The sequence below is a fragment of the Vitis riparia genome, chromosome 19 (genome assembly GCF_004353265.1).
Source record: "Vitis riparia cultivar Riparia Gloire de Montpellier isolate 1030 chromosome 19, EGFV_Vit.rip_1.0, whole genome shotgun sequence".
In the NCBI taxonomy this organism is placed as follows: domain Eukaryota; kingdom Viridiplantae; phylum Streptophyta; class Magnoliopsida; order Vitales; family Vitaceae; genus Vitis; species Vitis riparia.
Window position 1 is genome coordinate 9,789,708 of NC_048449.1, and position 22,015 is coordinate 9,811,722.

Genomic DNA, 22,015 nt, shown 5'->3' on the forward strand with positions numbered 1-22,015 from the left:
GGAAGAAATGTCATTGCTGCACATGCCAAAGCCTCAACATTCGTTCAAAGGGTGTAAATGCAGATTTATCATAGGGTTGGCAGAAGAGACTAACCCAGAACCATAAATGTCTTCAATCTGATGATTCTCAAGTAGTCTAACCTATATATAGTTTTGACAACCAAAATAACCATATGGGGATCTACTGGCTCTAACTGAAATCAATTCAACTATTCTCCTTCATGACAACCATCAACTAGTGAGTCCCAACTGCTTACACTAATATCACAGATATGATAACTAGATGTCTATTCATACCCGAATTTGTGTTTTCCTGTGTAAGCAAGTGCCAATAACTGGACAGATACATTCTTTTTTTTTTTTTTTTTTGATAAGCAAACAGAGCATCTATTAATAAAGAGTGCCAAGAATAAGCAGACAGATACATTAGTTCAAACAATGAATGTTCATGTTAGCCATTTGCACTTCACGAACACACAAGAATCTGCTTTCAGGGAAGAGATGTCAATCCCACCAACATTGAAGTGATGCCATGTGTCAGTAAGGTATACCTTGTTCTTAACCAGATGCTGCTGGGTAGGCTGACACGCAATGCAGTTTAGCACAGTGGAGGACCAAGGTGACATAAGTTTTGGCTACAGCAGTCTGTCTTCATGGGGCCTGCTTCCCTACCATTTTACTCATGCAGAAGGGTTTAACTTATATGGCTGAAAAATGAGTGATGGATGTGTACCATTAACTGAATTAGGATTGACATTCACTGTCTGCACATGTAACATGAATGAGATATCCCAAAGGGCTCTAGTGAGGATACTGAGATTCTAACTTCTTCAATATGAAGCTAACAACAGCCCAAGTGAATCCACGATACTGAAGCCACCGAATAATCCTGGATTTCCGTGTTTCTCTGGGCACATCATGACCTCGCAACCATTGCTTTGAGGCCTGAACAAATAGATGATCCATTGCAAGATTTGACAAACCATGTCTTGACTCTTGATCTCCACCAGATCCATCATCCTTGAAAACTAGTTTTACTGCCTTCTCTGCATCAGCTTCACTTACTCCCTTCTTGAACAGTGCCTGATCCAACAATAGTGCTCTGTTACTCATAGGCAAACATATACCTAGTAATAACAGAAGCTAAAGAGAAGCAACTAGTCATGTTTTCTTTTTTCTCCCTTTTTCATTTTATAAATATTAACTGACCAAATAAGCGCTGGCTACAACATAATTGATCATCAGCTGGTGTGGACTACAACATGAGAGATTATTCGCCAACCTCAGGGCCTTGCAATGCCAACCAACAAACTACACACATTTGTCTCCTTAAGGTCCACTGGACCCAAACAGGGAAACAAAAAAACCAGAGCATTTTTAAAGCTTCAATGTTTCAAACCCCACCTTAGTCACTTTTGTTTCACAGTTTTGTTCTTTTTTTAATTTTTTTTATTCCCCTCTCTCTCTCTCTCCTCTTTTTTCTTTCTTGACATCAAATAGTGAAATAAAGAATAAATTGACATACAAACTTTTTGGAGTTTCTCCAGCTATTTTCAATTCTACTCAAACTCTTACAGAAATCAAGCAATTAATTTCTACCTTTAGTTATCCTCATCCTTCTCTATCTAGTTTTGTATCCAGTGGAGGGACTTCTCATCCTTCCTCATATTTGAATATTTTCTATCTGTGATACTATTTTTTTTATAAAAAAAAAAATATTAGCATCATTTCTTATCAAAAAAAAAAAAAAAAAAATTGAAGAAGAAGAAGAAGAAGAAGAAGGAAAAACAAAAAGATGCTACCTTTAGTTCAAGAATGTCTGAATAGGCATCTACTAAGTTAGTCTGTAGTTAAATGATGTTTCCAACAAATTGGTTAGCTGCTTTCTCTAATTTTGCTGTTCTCTACACACAAAAATCACACCAGTAAACTTTGATTAAAAAAAAAAAAAAAATCACACCAGGAAAGAGGGAAAGAATCACCTAAAGTAATAAATTTTCCAAAGTATGAAATTATTATGTAATCTCTCATCTAGGATATTTGTTAACAAAGCTTCAAAAGATGATACATAAAAATATCAATAAATCAGATCTCATAAGGTATCACTATTTGAAGACTATATTTCAAGTTGGGGCTCTATAAGTGGAACTTTTGATTAACAAGAAACAATCATGAAGTAGAATCAGAAAGAGAACGTAAACCAACATCAGAATAAGGGAAAACACACACAGAGTAATTCACATCCGGAAAGTTTTATGCAGTCACATATTGAAATTAAATTTTCAAAGGGGGAGCAGCTTACTTGCTTGATCCGTCTAGGCCCCCAACTTGAAGAAGACCATCTAGATCGAGAAAATGTTTCCGCATACAACGCATCATTGATCAACCCTCTACAATAAACTAGAAACATCAAAGACTTGCACAAGGCCTTTGGATGAGTCTACATAAAAATCTTCTGTTGTCCAGAATTACTACAGTTTGCAGATGAAAACAACACCATAAAAAAGGGGTGGAAAAATTGAAATAATTATTCTGAAAGTGAGATTTACATAAAACACCTTGCAAGATCAAATATGGCATTGGTTGTGAAGGCAAACTCAGTTGACACCAAGAAAAAACAAAGTGTTTTTGGTTCTTTTAACAGGAGGGATGGGGTGAGGGGCATCGCACCCCACTGCAGTCCAAACTATTCTTCTGAGACCAGTGGTGGGGATCTCTCCCTTGTCCTTCTAGATTGTGCTAGTGTGGGAAGGGGCAAAACTCCATTCAGGTTTGAGAACATGTAGCTGAAGGAGGCGCTTTTCAGTGACTTGGTTAGGCCTTGGTGACAAGGTAATGAATTTAGGAGTGCCCATAGTTTTATTATCTTGGCTAGGCTTTAAAAGAGAACTTGAGCAGATGGAATAACAAGCTTTTGATTCAAAAAGACGTGGTTTTGAGTCAAATTTGGGTTTTGGGACAATAACGATGTTTGAAGATTGGTCTTGGAGAATTATAGTAAGTTGGGTACCATGGAAGAAACTCTGTCGAGACAAGAGTTGAGAGTTCTTTTGCTTCAGGGAATAGGAATACAAACGTTTTCCATAGAATGGCTAATGCATACTGAAACGGTAATTCTATTAGAACGAATAAGATTTGGCTAATTGAAGAGAATGGGACCAAGTCAGGGATTACCTAGCTGCTTCTGGGTATTCTGCTCAGATACTCAGGTTAGGAGGTTGAACTTTGAGGGTTTGGGGTTCAAGTCCATTTCTACTAGTGACAATAAAAGTCTGCATAGTCATCTTGGTGAGAATGAGACTTTGGTTGTAGTAGCATCTTAGAAGGGACAAGGCCCTAGATGGAAAAGTTGTTTGTCTACTGTGAGAGTGGAGGTAGTGTCATTTCTTGAGGAGTTCCATGAGTTGAGGTTATTTGAATGAAGCCTAAACATCACTTACCTAGTTCTACTTATAAGCTTAGGGGGCGTCCTTCCAAACTTCTGGCTAAAATCCTGGCAAATAGTAATAGGTTATTGGAAAGATGATCTATGAGACTCGAAATGAATTTGTTGAGGGAAAACTGATTCTTGGTGCAGTCTTGAATTAGACTATTGATTGTATGTTTCCACTGTCAAATTTCTATATATCCTATTCAATGGGACCCTAACTAGTTTTTCTTAGAGCTCCGAGGGGTTTAAGGTAAGGGGGATCTCTCTCTCTACTTGTTTGTAGTGGCTATGGAATCTTCATCTTCAGGGTAGTTCAAGGGAAAGGTGTTCAGTAATAATTTTAAGGTTAGAGGAAAGGGTAGAAATGCGTGGAAATTTCTCAACTTGTTTTGAAGGATGATACTCCTTTTTTCTTGTGAAGCAAACACTAGGTGCTCTTTTTCTTAGAAATGGTTTTTTGTTTGAAAGCTAATTTGCAGGAGAGAAAGATTATTCCAGTGAAGGAGGTCCCTCATATCCAGAAATGGATAGCTATGATCAGGTGCAAGCCGGGTGTTTTGCCCACTACTTACCTACACCTTCCTTTGGGCACCCCTTTCAGATCCTATGTTGCATGGGATGGGATTAAGGAGCCCTCCAGGAGGAGGTTTGCATCTGGCAAGAAGCAGTACCTATCTAAAGATGGGTATATTAACTCAGTGAAATCACACTAGCCAGCTCAGGCAATTTATTACATGTCATTATTTATCATTCTAAGGTAGTTGGAAACTAATGGGAGAATATTCAATGGGATTTCTTCTGAGAGGACAATCTTTCAGGGAAAGGTTTGCATCTTGTGAGGTAGGATAATGTTTGCAGTGAGATGAAGAATGAAGGCCTTAGTTGTAGAAGTCTTGCAACCCTAAAAACCAAAGCCTTCTAAGATCTTTAGAGAAGTAGGATAGGCTCTTGGCATGGGTCTTTAGAAAACTGATAGATGTGGGTGGAATGAGTTTTGGCCTAGACCATATCTTCGGTAGGAAATAGGCTAAAGAGTAAGGTTTGGTTGGATGAATTGTGTGGGAGACTCCGCTAAAAGATTACTGCCCTTCCTTGTACATAATTACTTCTAACAACAATGCAGAAATTAGGGAACTCTCGGAAATGGTGGAATGGCAGGTTCATTGAAGTCCTTACTTTTATAAAGTGTTTCATGATTTGGGAAATGGGGACAATGAGCAATTTATTTTAGCATATTCATGCATTATCTTTACAAGGATCTTGTGAGGATAGTTTAGTGTAGAGGTTTGTGTGGAATCAAAGCTTTTCTGTACAGTCATGCTACTCATCCTTATCTTCTAAGATCTCTATGAAGCTCCTCACTGAAGAGATTTGGACTTTAGGGACTCCTTTGAGAGAAGATTCTTACAGTTAATCAACTAATGAAAAGGGGGGTTAGCCTTTGGTAAATAGATAGTGTTTATCCAAGGTTGGGGAGGAATGAGGAAATCATATATTCCAATCCATTGTTTTAAAGCCTATATGCTCTAGGACCTTTTGCATGCCTTGTTCAGTTTTCAGTGGGAGTTCATGAAGACCATCACACAGATGCTCTTAAGCTGACATGGTATGGGTGTCAACAAAGAGATCCAGAAGTAAGTGGAGGATGGACCATTTTCCCTTGTTTTGGTGCATCTAGAGGGAAAACATTAGCAAAATTTTTAAAGAGAAGCGATATGATCATAAGTTGAAAAATGTCTTCCTAAAGGTGTTTTAGGATTGGGATAGGATTTCATTGAGGGTTTGGGTCACGCTTAGAATGTACAACCTTTTTTTTCTTTTTCCTTTTTGCATGTCCTTCTTTCTTTGCACCTTAGCACTTGCTATATACTCCCTATGTACTGTCGTTACCCTCTTTCTTGTTAGGTGCTTTTAATCTATTATCTTGCTTGCCAATAAAAAAAATATATGTTAAGATACTTCCTTAATAATCAAGTTTTCTTCTGCTTGGTTCATTTCAAACTTTCCACCTGTATTTGACAAAATCCAACAGTAGGAAAGTGAAATTCAAATGAATTTGGTTGTAAACGAAAATTACATGAAAAACCAGCTATGGTGTGTGGGGCTTTAAGCCCATGATAATTCCCACTATAAAACTAATAAGACTAGAAGAATGGACACTCACAAAAAGATGGATACCCAAACTATATTAATCCAAAAACAATAAAAAAGCTACCTCCAGATTATTTAATCCATAATTCTTTTTTTAAAGGTAAGCAAAAAAATAATCAATGACACCAAGAAAGAGGGCACATTTAAGTATACAAGGCATATACAAGTGGCACCAAATGCCAATGAACAAAAAAAAAACACCCTCATCTTAACAAGTATCCAACTAACTATAGACATTAGCATCTCATCTAAGAACCTTCTAGCCCAAAGCCTAAGATTACATATTAACAAGGTTTTGGGCACTTGATCCACTTGTTCCACTTTCAAACGACCTTTGATTTTTCTCCTTCCAAGTGGTTCAAAATAAGCGCAAATGAGCAACCATCCATGCCTTCCTCTACTTCTTCCTCACCAAGCACTCATGCCAACTTAAGAGTGATGGGGAAAGCCTTTTAAAGTTTATTCAAGAAAGGAAATGAAAGGCAAAAATAAACTTTAAGTGGGATTAGTATTCATTGGAATTAAAGTAGGATCAGTATTTGTTGGAGTTGAATTAGAATTAGCTGATTAAGTTATAAGACAATAAAAATTAGAGTCATACTGGATTATTAGAATCCTAGTACACTTAGGATTTCGTAGAAAAGCTTATAAATAAGGTTAATCAAAGTAAATCAATTTAATTGATTAATGATTAATAATATTATGTTATTTTGCATATTTTGCAAATTTCAATGGTGATATTCCATTGATTTTCTTCTAGGTGAGACTCCTACAAGGCCTTAATGAAACTTTAAGGTTTCCATCTCTTCTTCTTTGTACCTTCTTTCTCTACATTTTTATTTTATTTTATTTTTCTCAACCATAAACTTTATCCCTTGTTCCTCTCCTTAAACCCTAAAAAAATCAAAACCTTAACCCACCTATTTGATTGTAGGAGACCATCCTAGAATTGTCCTACATCAAAGAGACTCTCATATTGAAGAGGGAAATGACCACATTGCACCAAACAAAGAGAAACCAATTGCCATAAGATCCTTGCTTTAGCACAATGAAGAATGTGAATGATGTAATCAATCGATTCTTCTTCACCTTTGCATAGATAGAACCAAGATCCCACCTCTCCTCTTTAACTGATCCAAGATCAAAATCCTTACCCAAGCTGCTTTCCAAGTGAAGAATTTCATTTTCAATGAAACCCAAGAATTCCAAACTACTTTCAGAGAGAAAGTCTCTATTTTTCCCAATACCACAAAAGATAAGAAGGCTTTGACTGAAAATTTTTCATTCTTTTATTCATCCACACCACCCTATCCTCCCCATCCCTATTCACTAATCTCTGTTACAGTCTTAAAACATATGCCACAAAACTTTCCTCTTGCATATCTTTATGTAAACCAAAATACAAAAAGAAGAGGCACAGACTCTAGGGGTCTTGTCTTACTTTTATTAAGTTTCAGTAAAAGAACCAATACAAAGAAAGAAAGTATGATGTATTAGAAGTGCGCTCCTAAATTTTTAAATATGATGGTACCCAAAAAGTGGTTGACATAAACCTGCTTTGGAAGTCATTTATTACAGCTTCAGTAATATCACAAGCAACTCTCTTTCCATGCAGTTTCTTTTTCAACTCAACTGCTGTGTATGCCCTGCAAAAAAAGAGAAAGCATGCTTCAAAACACAACTTCCACACACACATTCACATGTGAACACAGTACACATGAGTCCTAAAGATATGTGCATATGCATGCCTACAGTCAATATCCAACAATTTATAGTAGAAGCCTATGTCTTGAAGGAACCTAATACTAAAACTCAAAAATGATTTATTAGGCATTCAATGAGATTTAGGCTTTTAGGTCATGGAATGTACCAGGGAAAGAAAAAAAAATGGTAAGATGGAAACCAAATTCACTTGTTTGATTACTATGGAAAGTACAAAGAAAAACAAAATGTCATAAACTTATCTAAAATTTTCTACTTTTTCAAATTTGTTACTCTTTATAAATAAAAAATGAAGAAAAAAAAAGAGAAATTAATTAGGATAAGCATATAAAATAAAAGTATTGATCTTGTAATTACTTTATATTTTGCTTCACTTTTTTTCCCTTCCATTTTCCCTCTATGTTCTTGCTTTTGTATTTTCCCTCAAACATCCAAAGATCAAAATGGAGCCTAAGTGAATATAATAGGGAAAATTAGAAAATAAATAATTTGTTTATGGGGAACAGAAGAAAATGAAAAGAAAATATGATGGCTAGAAAGCTTAGTGGGAAAGTTTTCTTAGATTATTGCATATAGCAACATTGAGCTTATCTTCAACATAATCAAAACATTTAGTGTTAGGCAAAATCAAATGACAGTTTTAAAACAATGCTTTCCACTTTGAGAAAACAAGAAACCACAGCTATGAAACTTCAAAATCATTCTAACCTTGTTGCAAGTAATTCAATTGCCAACTTCTCAGCATCTTGTTTACTTTTACTAACTTGTGATACATCCAATTCAGGATAATCCTTCTCCTGATAGATTCTGAATTCCTTGACAACATCCTCTGGCTCTTGCATGAACTCAAAGTCTACAACCCTAACATCACAATCAATTGCTTCTTCCGATTCTGCAAATACGAAAATGTCTGGAAGAATGTTGATGACTTCTATGTATAGACCAAAAAATAAGCAAAACTGAAAGATAAAATACATAGACCAAAAAATAAGCAAAACTGAAAGATAAAAATGTGATAACATGGAGCTAAATGTATAGAAAAAGAAAAGGTAAACATGAAAGATAAAAAAGTGATAAAATTGAGCTACAATTTGAATGTTCATACCTATTTCTTTGCTTTATTAACTTCTAAAGACCATGTTTTCGATGGTCCGCCTTTTTTTTTCCTCCTTGAATGACATCATAACTGATACAATGAGCAGCATGTTTTAAACAACTAACAAGGGACTTAGAAAGCCCATTGAGTCATAAACCAGCATCATCCTTCTTAAACTACAATTTAACCAAAATCCAAGTGATTCAGGTACTGTTTGGTCAGCATTTTAAATATACTTATATGGCCTCCCAGAACCAAGACTAATCATAAAAGTTCTTGTCTTGATCTATGAAACCACCTAGAGGGGAGTCAATAAGTAGTCAAAGCGAGATATACCCAAAGTTAGAATCTTTATCAGGATTTTTAATTATTTCAATTGGTGTATCAATAATGAATAGCTATTGAATTATATCATCACAAGAATGTTTAATTGCAGAAGTGACACAAGATATAACATAGAAATACCACCTAGAAACCCCAAAGTGTAACAACAGATGATCCATTGACTACAATCAATCCACTAAATTTAAAAACAAGGTACACAATCAAAGGCTTCTACTCCTCAGGGTCTTATACTGCAAGCACCTATACTCTTCTTTCACATCTCCTACAAGTCCCATGCAACACTTACTCAAGCTCTATGGATCACCTCAAAGACTATCTTAGGGCTTTAGGGACTCAAATCCTTGACCTTTAGATTGTGAGAAGATTTCTTTCAAGAATGGTCTTGAGATATTAAGAGATGGAGTTCTTTGGACTATAGGGAAGGCTAATATCTTGTGCATCATATTTAACTTGATACAACTTATTATTTATACAACAAACCTAGGGCATGGATCCATGACTAGGCAAAGGAGCTACAAGACCGTTTCCAGTTTAAATGCATTACAGGACTATAGATTTGTTTCAATTGAGCCGTGGTTCTGAACAGAATTATACCTGATTCAGCATCAAATATCAAATTGTTCGTAGGCCTTTTATCCTGAATTTTATTCTTCTCATCCCAAGCAAAAGTTGTCCGATAACTTCGCCCACCATCTGAAGCCCGAATTCGAACACAATCCTGAATTTCTTCATCCTCAGAACTTTTCAAAGATTTTGAATCCTCAACCTTATAAGACTTCTTAGGAATGTACCTAACCGGAACAGAGCCGTAAGCTCTGTTCTTCATACAGCAAAGGGCATTGTTCTTTTTCATCCTAAAAGCGGGGGAAAAAATGAGAAATTTATTATGAGAAACACCATAAACTAAATTTCAGACAAATTTCAGCAAAAATCTCGTCACAAAATAAAATTTTCCTCTTCGGCAGCCAGTTGAGTAGGATTTTACATTTTGAGATTATTTTTTTCTAAGAAAAAAATAATAATTTTCTTTCATTTTCCTTACTTTTATCGGGAGCCAAGCAGAGGGTAGACGAAATCTTCTTACCAGGCAATGGAAAAAGGTCGATACTGAAACTGGAATGAAAATTTGCAGCTGAAACTTCCAAGAAACGTCGACATATTCAGTGTCAATTTCAAAGTCGAAGCAAAAAAACCCAGATGTAAACCAAGGTAAGGGCTCGCTGATTCAAACGGAGCCTCGTCCACAGTGCACACCACTCTATTTAGAAAATGGGTGAGGTGTTTTAGGATTTTTTTTATACTCTTTTTTCATCATTGTGGACAAGGATGAAAATATCGGTAATCACGGATATATCGGTAACTTGATTTTACGGATATATCGGATATATCGGAGAAATATCGGCGGATATTTTGGAAAAAAATTTCGGTATGCCAAAATGTGATCAAAACTCATGGAAATGTAAGAAAAACCTCATAGTAATGTAATTAGAAATATAATAGACAATTTAAAGTTGTTTTGTTGAAAATTTTGATATATGTATGATATAATTTGCAATATTAAATGTAATTATATCATGTCGGTGGATAAGAAATGTGAATTTTGTAATTGTACACTCATTATGAAGCTTCATGAAAGACTTGATTTCATTAAATATCAATACTTTGTACATATTACATTGCAATGACCCTTTAGTACCAAAATGAGGATCGATGTGGTTCAATGGAATTGGTAGATGAAGGAACCCCGTCTTGCTGTTGGAGACAATATTGGTACCAACTCATTGAGCCTCGATAATATTGGTTAAAAATTCTAACATGCCATGCATATATCTCTTGAGTCCTACCCACTGCCTCTACATGGATAGGATACTCAAGATTGACCCATGTGTTCATGTCAAATCCTCCTTGCATTTGATATGGAACTTGGTAAGACATTTGTGCAGCAGAGGGGTAGGTTGGCATACCATACTCTTCATCAGTTGAACTTGAAGGTTGACCATAACCCATCACATAAGGAGGGTAAACGTTAGCCTCATTTGAGGAGTCACTAAATTGAGTTCCTATACTCATAGATTCAAAACTCCCTGAAAGTAACTCCTCGTTATATGAAGTCATCGTCCGTTCTCTTCCTTTGTATGGCTTCCCAATAGCTCCTATACCTGGACCAGCTCTTCTAGAGCCATGGTCTTCATCTTGTGTGCAATGCGTGAAATCATTTTCACAAGTGAATTGACTCATTGGATATTGACTTTGTTGGCGTTCCCCAATATCTCCTCCTGCTTGATCACTTCCATCATCAGTTCCACCTCTTGAACCATCATAACCAGAAGCAGAAGTACCAGCAGCACTAGGTCTACTACTTTGGCCAATACTTGTGGAGTCAACCTCTTGGTGGGAATTCAATGGCCCTTGAAATGAATCCTCAGTATCTTTGCTAAAACTTTCACTGTGAACTTCTTCGGACAACACACGTTCAACATCAACTCCAAATTCTCGAGCATGAGCAGCAATTCGTGGATCAGGATTACCAACTTCATCATCTAAGTGTATAGGCCTGACCCATTGGAATAACTGATTCTCTTCTTCTTCACCCACCTCGGCTGAAATGTCAAGAAGATCAAGGTAGTCTTTCTCAGCAACTCGATCATTTTCTGCCTCCATATCGCGTAACTTTAGCTTCATATTGTAGTAACAGAAAACTAATTGCTGTAGTCTGGAGTAAGCCAAACGATTGCGTTGCTTTGTGTGGATTAAAGCAAATGTGCTCCAATTTCTTTCACAAGCAGAAGATGACGCAGTTTGTGAGAGAACTTTAATGGCCAAATTTCTCAATGTAGGTGTTTGGTTCCCATACATGAACCACCATTCAGCTGCAAGGGAATTCATAATTATATAAATACTTATGTGATGAACTTACAATAATGATAATCAATTTTTTTTCTCTATTAAGAAATAGTACTTACCGGGCACCATGGTTGACCTTGATGCAATCGCCGCTCGATCACTGAATCCTCTCTTTGCATCTCGAAAAAGCACAAGCTATGTATTCATAATTTAAATTGTTAATAATATTTGTTAGTAAATGTTCAAATAAAATGATGAATGAAATAAGAGATTTTAGTAAAATAAGAGTTTCTTATTTACCTCATTTCCAAATTGACCAACCGATTCAGCATTTGGGTCTAATTTAGCAAATACTTCATGGACTGATTGAATTAAATATGGATCACTACCAACTCCACGCCTATATTGAAACCTTGGATTCAAGAAGTATGCTACAATAAAATTATGTAGATTTAGTATTGTGTAAGAGAAAATGAAATAAAATAAAGTAACAATTGATGAAAATTAAGTACCTGCTGCATGAAGTGGATGTTTTAGTGTTTTCTCCCAACGATCTTTAAGTATTTTGAAGATCCAATCGCCAACTTGTTGACGATTGAGATTTTCTTTCATCACTTGCATAAGCTCGTACACAAACGGCATTGTTGGAACAACTTCTGAATCAATGATTCGAAGCACCACATATAGTGGTTCAAAGTATGAAACAACATGTTTCATTCTATCCCAATACGGATGATCAAACATTAGTTTCTCTATATCTCGTCCAATGTTTGTCCGACTAAGCTTGTGTAGTGCCCATTCATCACTCATAAACAATTTCTTCAAATCAGCCCTTTTTTTAAGAAGACTTTCAAGAGCAATATAGTTTGTAGCAAACCTTGTAGCTCCTGGTCGAACAATGTCTCCACCACAGTACTTTCTCATTTCTGCAAGTAACCAACAATGATTGTAAATGAAGTTAGTTATCTTGCGAGCATTACGTATTACCTCGGCAGTACTAGGTCTTTTCCCAATGTCTTCAAACATTAAGTCGATGCAGTGTGCCGCACATGGGGTCCAATATAAGTTAAACTTTTTCATCAACAACTTCCCTGCTTTCACGAATGCTGACCCGTTATCTGTGACAATTTGGACCACATTATCTACCCCGACTTCTTTGATAACATTCTTCAATAGCTTGTATATGTATTTGTGGTCTTTAATACTGTTGGATGCATCAACTGACTTGAGGAACACTGTACTCCCTTTTGAATAAACCATGAAATTAATTATGCTTAATCTCGTGGGCCCTGTCCATCCATCTGACATTATGGTGCAACCATATGTCTTCCATTTTTCTCTTTGCTGGTTCACATAAGCTTCCATATCTTTGTACTCCATTTCCAAGTACTTATTCTTTATTTCATATGGAGATGGAGGTTCGATTCCCATTCCTACAAATCATATGTAAGAAATATTTAAAACATGACATAAAAGACCACACCTACTGAAGGTATAAAACAATATAAAATTTGAGAACTTAAAAATTACCTGCTTGTTGTGCACCAATAATCATATTCTTGAAGTGGTGAGAGTTTGCTTTATTGGGCGCGACACTATCATAAATGAAGAATTTGCTTATTAAGCGTCCCATCGTTTCTTTAATTGAACCACCCTTTAACATATCTTTAATATTTTTTTGCTTTGCCTTAGAAGACTTGTAGAGTGAGGGTGCAATAGGTGGTGATGGGTCTGAATGTCGCATACTTTGAGATTTCCGCATTATCGGTGCACCACTACGTCGTGACGACTCCCCTGTTTTACGCTTGCTTCCTACAAGATTTTCATGTTGTTGTCTCTCCCATTCTGTTGCCTTCGATGCACGAATCGCTTCTCGATAAGCATCCCGCTCATCCGGGTCCATATTTGCTGGATACATGTACACTTCTTCATCTTCATCATCATCATCATCATCCTCATCCATGTCATGTGTATGCCTAGCCCCCATAGTGCCACGTAATTGATCTCTGATCTCTTCAATATCCATAGCTTTCTTTTCTTTTGCTTTACTTTTTTCATGCAACATCTCTCGTATCTCTTTTTTCACTTCGGGTGGCACTGAAAGACACTTTTTGGTATTGTTATTCGGGTCTCTATGCGCTAAATGATACTTGAATCGACTAATGCCTCCACTCTTCATCACCGGCCCACAAAAATTACAAATTGTCCCATTTCGGTTTCCCTCTAATGGTGAACAATACTTCCAAGCTAAATCTCGGCCGAATGTGCCACTCCCACCACCTCCATCTCCACCTGTACCTCTACCTCCACCTCCACCTCTATCTCCACCTCCACTTCCACTAGCCATTGCAACTCTATTGAAAATATATTATTTCATTACAATTGAATAAAATTTTAAATTAAACAAGTAATTAAAAATAAACTTATTGCAAATATAGTAATCATGTCAATCAAACTTATTACAAATGTATTAATTAATTACGAATGAAAATATAAAAAAAATTGAAAAAATTGGGAAGCTACTAATATTGTTAATTAAGTTAATAAATTAACTAAACTAAATTAATTCTATGAAAATATACTAATTGATTCAAGATTTAAAAAGTGTACTAATTAATTACGAATGAAAATATAAAAAAAATTGAAAAAATTGGGAAGCTACTAATATTGTTAATTGAGTTAATAAATTAACTAAACTAAATTAATTCTATAAAAATATACTAATTCATTCAAGATTTAAAAAATGTACTAATTAATTACAAATGAAAATATAAAAAAAATTGAAAATTTTAGGAAAATATTGTTAATTAAGTTAATAAATTAACTAAACTAAATTAATTCTAAGAAAATTTGCTAATTCTTTCAAGATTTAAAAAATGTACTAATTAATTACGAATGAAAATATTAAAAAAAATTGAAAAATTTGGCAAACTAATAATATTGTTCATTAAGTTAATAAATTAACTAAACTAAATTAATTCTATGAAAATATACTAATTGATTCAAGATTTAAAAAGTGTACTAATTAATTACGAATGAAAATATAAAAAAAAATTGAAAAAATTGGGAAGCTACTAATATTGTTAATTAAGTTAATAAATTAACTAAACTAAATTAATTCTATAAAAATATACTAATTCATTCAAGATTTAAAAAATGTACTAATTAATTACAAATGAAAATATAAAAAAAAATTGAAAATTTTAGGAAAATATTGTTAATTAAGTTAATAAATTAACTAAACTAAATTAATTCTAAGAAAATTTGCTAATTCTTTCAAGATTTAAAAAATGTACTAATTAATTACGAATGAAAATATTAAAAAAAATTGAAAAATTTGGCAAACTAATAATATTGTTCATTAAGTTAATAAATTAACTAAATTAAATTAATTCTATGAAAATTTGTTAATTCTTTCAAGATTTAAAAAATGTACTAATATTAACGAATGAAAATATTAAAAAAAAATTGAAAAAATTGGCAAACTACTAATATTGTTAATTAAGTTAATAAATTAACTAAACTAAATTAATTCTATAAAAATATACTAATTCATTCAAGATTTAAAAAATGTACTAATTAATTACGAATGAAAATATAAAAAAAATTGAAAATTTTGGGAAAATATTGTTAATTAAGTTAATAAATTAACTAAACTAAATTAATTCTAAGAAAATTTGCTAATTCTTTCAAGATTTAAAAAATGTCCTAATTAATTACGAATGAAAATATTAAAAAAAATTGAAAAATTTGGCAAACTACTAATATTGTTCATTAAGTTAATAAATTAACTAAACTAAATTAATTCTATGAAAATTTGCTAATTCTTTCAAGATTTAAAAAATGTACTAATTAATTACGAATAAAAATATTAAAAAAAATTGAAAAATTTGGCAAACTACTAATATTGTTAATTAAGTTAATAAATTAACTAAACTAAATTAATTTTATGAAAATTTACTAATTCATTCAAGATTTAAAAAATGTACTAATTAATTCAATAATTACAAATGAAAAGAAAAAAACATTGATGTACTAATTCATGACAATTGAAAAGAAAATAAATAAAATTGAAGATTTAAATAATATACTAATTAATTGAACTTCAATACAAAATAATAAAAATTTAAAACAAACATACCTTAAAAACAAAATGAGTAATCTTGGGAGCAATGAGATATCAAATATGAAATGTGGATGAAATTGGTGAAAAATAAGCTATTTATAGAAAAAAAAATTGGGCCAAAAAAGCTATTAGAATCTTATTTTACCGTTGGAAAACAAAATTGGCCGTTGGATCGAAATCTGGGTGAAATCTAACCATTGGATCATCACATAGCCGTTGGGGTTCAATTCTAGCCGTTAGATCACATCCATCTTCAATTTAGACCATTAGATGTACATAAAATTGACCTTTGGAGCTCAGACCAAATCTGGACCATCAGATCAACGCGGAGAATTTGAGAGCCGTTGGATGAGCAGCAGGTGCAAGACACCCCTCACTAAATTACACGTGTTGCCATTTTTGTCTCCACCTTGCCAAAGTGGCTCCAAGCCTCCATCATCATCACCGTTGCTCACCGGACACATCGTTGCTGCTCGCCGGACCCATCACCACTGCTCGCCAAACCCATCGCCGCTGCTCGCTGAACCCATCGCCGCTGCTCGCCAGACCCATCGCCTTGCTCGCCGGACCCATCGCCTCAACTCTCTCTCTCTCTCTGCCATGAAATCAACCCATCTTCAAGCCCTAACACCACCGTCTTCCGCCATTAACGCCTCTGTTCAGCATCGACGTTTTGATGAATACAGGTACAAATTTTTTTTCACAAAATCAGAGAAAAATCGCCGAAATAAACCGAAACAAAACGATCTTTCTCAGAAATTTTTCAACTGGAGGTGATTTTTTGAAAAAATCGCCGAAATTTCTCTTTTTACAGAAATTTCGGAGAAATTTCTCCGATTTTTGGCGAATTTTTTGGATATTTCTGTCGTCGACATTTCGCCCTCCTCTTTCGTTTCGCCGCCGGCCGAAACACGAAATTTCGCCGAAATTTCGGCGAAAAAAACAGAAATTTTCATCCTTGATTGTGGATACAAACGCCTAGCGACGGCAAGTGGATGTAACTCTCATATTTTTTTTACTTTATTTCTTGCATTGATTTATTATCACTATATATATATAAAAAAAATAGAGTGTTTTAATCTTAACAATTATACTATGTAATTTTAAAATATTTATTATTTTATATAATTTTATGTTAAAAATAATACTTTAATTTAAATGAATACATATAGTAAAGTACTATGAAATTAATACAATTAAATTATTACAAATAGTAAAGTAATATTTTATATAATATGATATTTACATCATAAAAAAATAGCATTTTAAGTATCAAAATAGAAATAGAAAAAAAAAAAGAAAAAAAATATGTTTTGTAGTATAAAAAAACATTTATAAATTCAACTTATTATTAAGCTAGTCTACGAAGATTCTTTCAAACAAATGAGTGACGTGGATTTAATTTAATTTAAAAATATGGACATTAGAGTACGAGAGTTCTAAATTTTGATTGCTATTGTTATTTTGTTGGGTAAAACCAATGTAAATATAGCACTTCAAAAATCTACTATGTCAACTATATGGATAAGGTGGCTAACTCTTACGCACATTTCAAGAATTTGAAGTTAGATTTTAAAATTTGAAAAAAATCATGTAATTGTTGTAAGTAAAGTGATGAATGACCATATTGAATAAAATATTATTGTAAATATTAACGGTTATTTATTAACTCCATTTACTCTTCTTAAAGATGAGTAATGAGAGTACATATGATGAAACCTATAAAAGGCTTTTTATATCCTGTATAAGAAGTGTCCAGAAAATATAATTTTCTCTCTTATTCTCTTTTTTTTTTCATTCTCTCAATACTTTTCTTGTCTAATTCCTTCTTTTCCCATTATATATTATTATCAAAATAATATATAATTGTTTTTATTTTTACTTGAGTTGCATTTATTGTTGAGATATTAGGAATGCTTTCCCTATATCATTCGTTCTTTATATCATTTAGTGTTGAGATATTAGGAATGTTTAGATATTAGGAAAGTTGAGATATTAGGAATATTGAGATATTAGGAAAGTTGAGATATTAGGATATTAGTTGTTATTTCCTTATATCATTCTTTCTTTGTATCATGCTTTCCCATTCTTAGAATGACGATCACCCTTTATATATACTCTATACATGAACGAATGAGAAATATTAATGAAAAAACTATTATTTATCAATTTGAAGATGGTATCAGAGCCATGGAATTGAAATTCTGGATATTTTGTCGCTATGGTAGTCCGACAGCGATCAACCATCCTAAGACAAGTCTTAATATTGATAAGTCAACCTTCAAATGCACTCACTGCAATAAGACTGATCCCACTAGTCTGGATATCCCACAATTTCAAAGCAACAACTCTTGGTATGACCAGGAAAACAATGAGAAACCGAGGGTTTAAACCATGGACCTTTATATCATGTTTAGGCTATCACCACTTTGTTATTAATGATAATAATCGTGATCAACGGAAGAAGGATTCCAAGAAAAGCTCGACTACAACTGTTGCCGAAATAAAAAAAAAGGCTAATGTTACTGAGAAAGCCTCTGCATTGGTAGCCGCTACAGATCATGGTGGTAAGTTTCTAAATACTTTTACACCTGTTATTAATAGTGCATGGATAATTGATTTTGGTGCTACAGATCATATGACTTTTGATTTTAGACAGGTTTCACCCCTTAGACCTTCCTCACAAAAAATTGTTTCCACATCCAATGGTAACACAACCCCAGTCATTGGGGAAGGATCCTTAACTCTTATTGATACTTTGAATTTGGATTCTGTTTTAGTTGTTCCATCTCTAGATTACAATCTTTTGTCAGTTTCTCAAATTACTGCAGCCTTATCTTGTATTGTCATTTTTTGGCCTGAATTTTGTGTGATTAAGGACATCCAAACAAGACAGACGATTGGTTGTAGTATTAAGCGAGGAAAACTCTATTACTTGGACTTGCAGTCAAAGGATTCAAATAAGTTGCAACAAGCCTTGATGGCAGATGGATCTGAGGAGGAGAAGAAAAAGTCTGAAATTTGGTTGTGGCATCGACATCTGGGACATGTTTCCTTTGGTTATTTAAAAAAATTGTTTCCTAGTTTGTTTGCAAAGAGTGATATTTCTGGTTTCCGTTGTGATATTTGTGAATTGGCTAAAAGTCATCGTGTTTCGTTTCCGTTAATTTTGAATAAAAGTCCGCTTCCTTTTATGGTTATACATTCTAATGTTTGGGGCCCATCCAAAGTCCCAACTTTGAGTGGCTCACGTTGGTTTGTTACTTTTATTGATGATTGTACCAGAATGACATGGTTATGCTTGATGAAGACCAAAGATGAAGTGAACTTATTGTTTCAAAAATTTCATAAAATGATTGAAACTCAGTACAATGCAAAGGTTCAGGTTTTGCGTAGTGATAATGGTGGAGAATATCAGAGTTCTAATCTTCAAAAGTATTTGGAAGAACATGGTATCATTCATCAGACTACTTGTTCCAATACACCCCAGCAAAATGGAGTCGCTGAACGAAAAAATCGGCACTTGTTAGAGGTTGTTCGTGCTTTCTTGATAGTAGCAAAAATACCGATATCTTATTGGGGAGAAGCAATCACATCTGTCACATACTTGATCAATCGGGTACCTTGTAGCCCAATTAACTTTCAAACACCTCTCCAAGCTCTTACTAATGCCATAGTTGCCCCAACCGTCCCAAATCTACCTCCTCGTGTTTTTGGTTGCATGGCATTTGTGTATCTACACAAACACCAACACACCAAGTTAACTTCCCATGCATTGCAATGTGTGTTTGTTGGATATGCATTGCACAAAAAGGGATATCGATGTTACCATCCTCCAACTCGACGAATGTTTATTACAATGGATGTGGTGTTTCATGAAGATTCCATGTATTTTTCATCTGAGTCTGAACTTCAGGGGGAGTACCATAAGGAAATTCAGACTCTCGATTATGATTATCATATCTATGAGGAGGATGAATCTGGACAATCTGAACTAGTGAACCAGGAAGCCGGTGAGTTGGATATGAGTGGTCAACAATTTGGGTCCGAAGATGTCTTCACTGAAATACCAAACCAATCATCGTCTGTTGAGGGTGCTCTTAATTTGGAACCTGATCCATTCATGAAACGGTTACCACACCGTCATAATAGAGGTATTCCTAAACCCACATATGAACCTAAACTGTCTACCAAAGTCAAATATCCCATGAGCAACTATGTGTCTAACCATCGTTTGTCTGAATCAAATAGGTCATTTGTAAATCAATTATCTACTGTAGCTATTCCTAACAGTGTGCAGGAAGCCTTAACTGATCCAAGGTGGAAAGCAACTATGAATGAAGAGATGAAATCATTGCAGAAGAATGAAACATGGGAACTCGTATAATGTCCACCAGGAAAGAAGCCAGTTGGGTGTCGTGGATCTATACTGTGAAGTACAAGGCAGATGGTAGTATTGAACGATTTAAAGCAAGACTGGTAGCAAAAGGGTACACTCAAACTTATGGAATTGACTACACAGAGACATTTGCACCTGTAGCTAAGATCAACACAATTCGAGTATTACTATCTTTAGCTGCAAACCTAGATTGGCCATTACAACAGTTCGATGTGAAAATGCCTTTCTACATGGCGAGTTATCTGAAGAAGTATACATGGATCTTCCACCAGGATGCATGGTGTCAGAAAAGCAATGTCAGAAGGTGTGCAAATTGAAGAAGTCATTGTATGGGTTGAAGCAATCCCCGAGAGCTTGGTTTGGAAGGTTCACAAAGTCAATGAGAGCTTTTGGCTATCGTCAAAGTAATTCAGATCACACTTTGTTCCTGAAAAAGCAACATGGTAAGATTACGACGCTCATCATATATGTGGATGACATGGTAGTTACAAGAAATGATCCTGAAGAAAGAAAAACTCTGCAAAATTATCTATCTAGAGATTTCGAAATGAAAGATCTAGGTCCTCTGAAATACTTTCTTGGGATTGAAGTTTCTCGATCAAGTGAAGGAATTTTTCTGTCTCAAAGAAAGTATGCCTTAGATCTTTTACAGGAGACTGGAATGTCGAGATGTTAACCTGTTAATACACCAATAGAAGAAGGTCTGAAATTGTGTGTTGAGCCTAATCAAGTATCAACCGATAAGGGAAGATACCAGAGACTTGTGGGGAGATTAATGTACTTAGCTCATACAAGACCAGATCTTGCTTATGTATTGAGTGTAGTGAGTCAATACATGCATAATCCTGGAGAGCAACATATGAATGCAGTCATACGTATTTTGAGGTATTTGAAGAATGCTCCTGGGAAGGGAATTTTGTTCGCTAAAAATGTTGATCATCAGAATATAGAAGTATATATTGATGCTGATTGAGCCGGTGCAGTGGATGATAGGCGATCTACATCTGGTTATTTTACCTTTGTAGGTGGTAATCTTGTGACATGGAAAAGTAAGAAGCAGAATGTCGTCGCCCGTTCAAGTGCAGAAGCGGAATTTAGAGGTATGACTCTAGGACTTTGTGAGGCATTATGGCTAAGACTTCTCTTACAGGATTTAGGTTACCTATCTAGGCAACCAATCCGATTGTTTTGTGATAATAAAGCCGCATGTGACATTGCTCATAATCTAGTACAACATGATCGTATAAAGCATGTCGAGGTGGATAGATTTTTCATTAAGGAAAAGTTGGATGATAAGATTGTGGAATTGCCTAAGATTTGATCAGAAAATCAATTGGCCGATATTCTCACTAAAGCTGTCTCAAGTCAAGTGTTCTCAAAATTTTTAGACAAGTTGGGCATGTGTGACATCTATGCACCAACTTGAGGGGGAGTATTGAGATATTAGGAATGCTTTCCTTATATCATTCTTTCCTTATATCATTTAGTGTTGAGATATTAGGAATGTTTAGATATTAGGAAAGTTAAGATATTAAGAATATTGAGATATTAGGAATATTGAGATATTAGGAAAGTTGAGATATTAGGATATTAGTTGTTATTTCCTTATATCATTCTTTCTTTGTATCATGCTTTCCCATTCTTAGAATGGCGATCACCCTCTATATATACTTTGTACATGAACGAATGAGAAATATTAATGAAAAAACTATTATTTATCAATTTGAAGATTTATTTTCATTTTACAATATGTTATTAGCACGAATTGCTTTAAAGGTAATTCTCGTATTTTAAACTTGAAGTTATTTATGTAGAATAAAATTTTACATATTTATATTGCTATTGTTAAATTCATTTAATTTGTGTTATATCTCGTTAAAAGCTATAAGAAAATTATTTGAT

General features: G+C 34.3%; 2 protein-coding genes across 3 annotated transcripts; both read right to left on the reverse strand.

Moving 5' to 3' along the window:
- Positions 1-42: 42 nt before the first annotated feature.
- On the reverse strand, positions 43-9,998 carry LOC117908821 (regulatory protein RecX). Of its 2 annotated transcripts, none has more exons than XM_034822595.1 (6): positions 9,829-9,998; positions 9,339-9,598; positions 8,012-8,195; positions 7,135-7,227; positions 2,303-2,390; positions 43-1,083 (listed from the first exon to the last, which is right to left on the reverse strand). In XM_034822595.1, exons 1-6 carry the CDS (start codon positions 9,900-9,902, stop codon positions 802-804), a joined length of 981 nt encoding a protein of 326 aa, XP_034678486.1. In that variant the 5' UTR covers positions 9,903-9,998; the 3' UTR covers positions 43-801. The 2 variants fall into 2 exon arrangements, with proteins under 2 accessions (XP_034678486.1, XP_034678484.1); XM_034822593.1 differs by having other exon boundaries at positions 8,012-8,213.
- A 980-nt stretch (positions 9,999-10,978) lies between these two features.
- Positions 10,979-13,526, reverse strand: LOC117908164. Its single transcript, XM_034821820.1, has 5 exons — positions 12,101-13,526; positions 11,889-12,019; positions 11,708-11,783; positions 11,556-11,614; positions 10,979-11,050 (listed from the first exon to the last, which is right to left on the reverse strand). The coding sequence occupies exons 1-5, from the start codon at positions 13,017-13,019 to the stop codon at positions 10,979-10,981; spliced, it is 1,257 nt and encodes a 418-aa protein (XP_034677711.1). The 5' UTR covers positions 13,020-13,526.
- Positions 13,527-22,015: the final 8,489 nt, after the last annotated feature.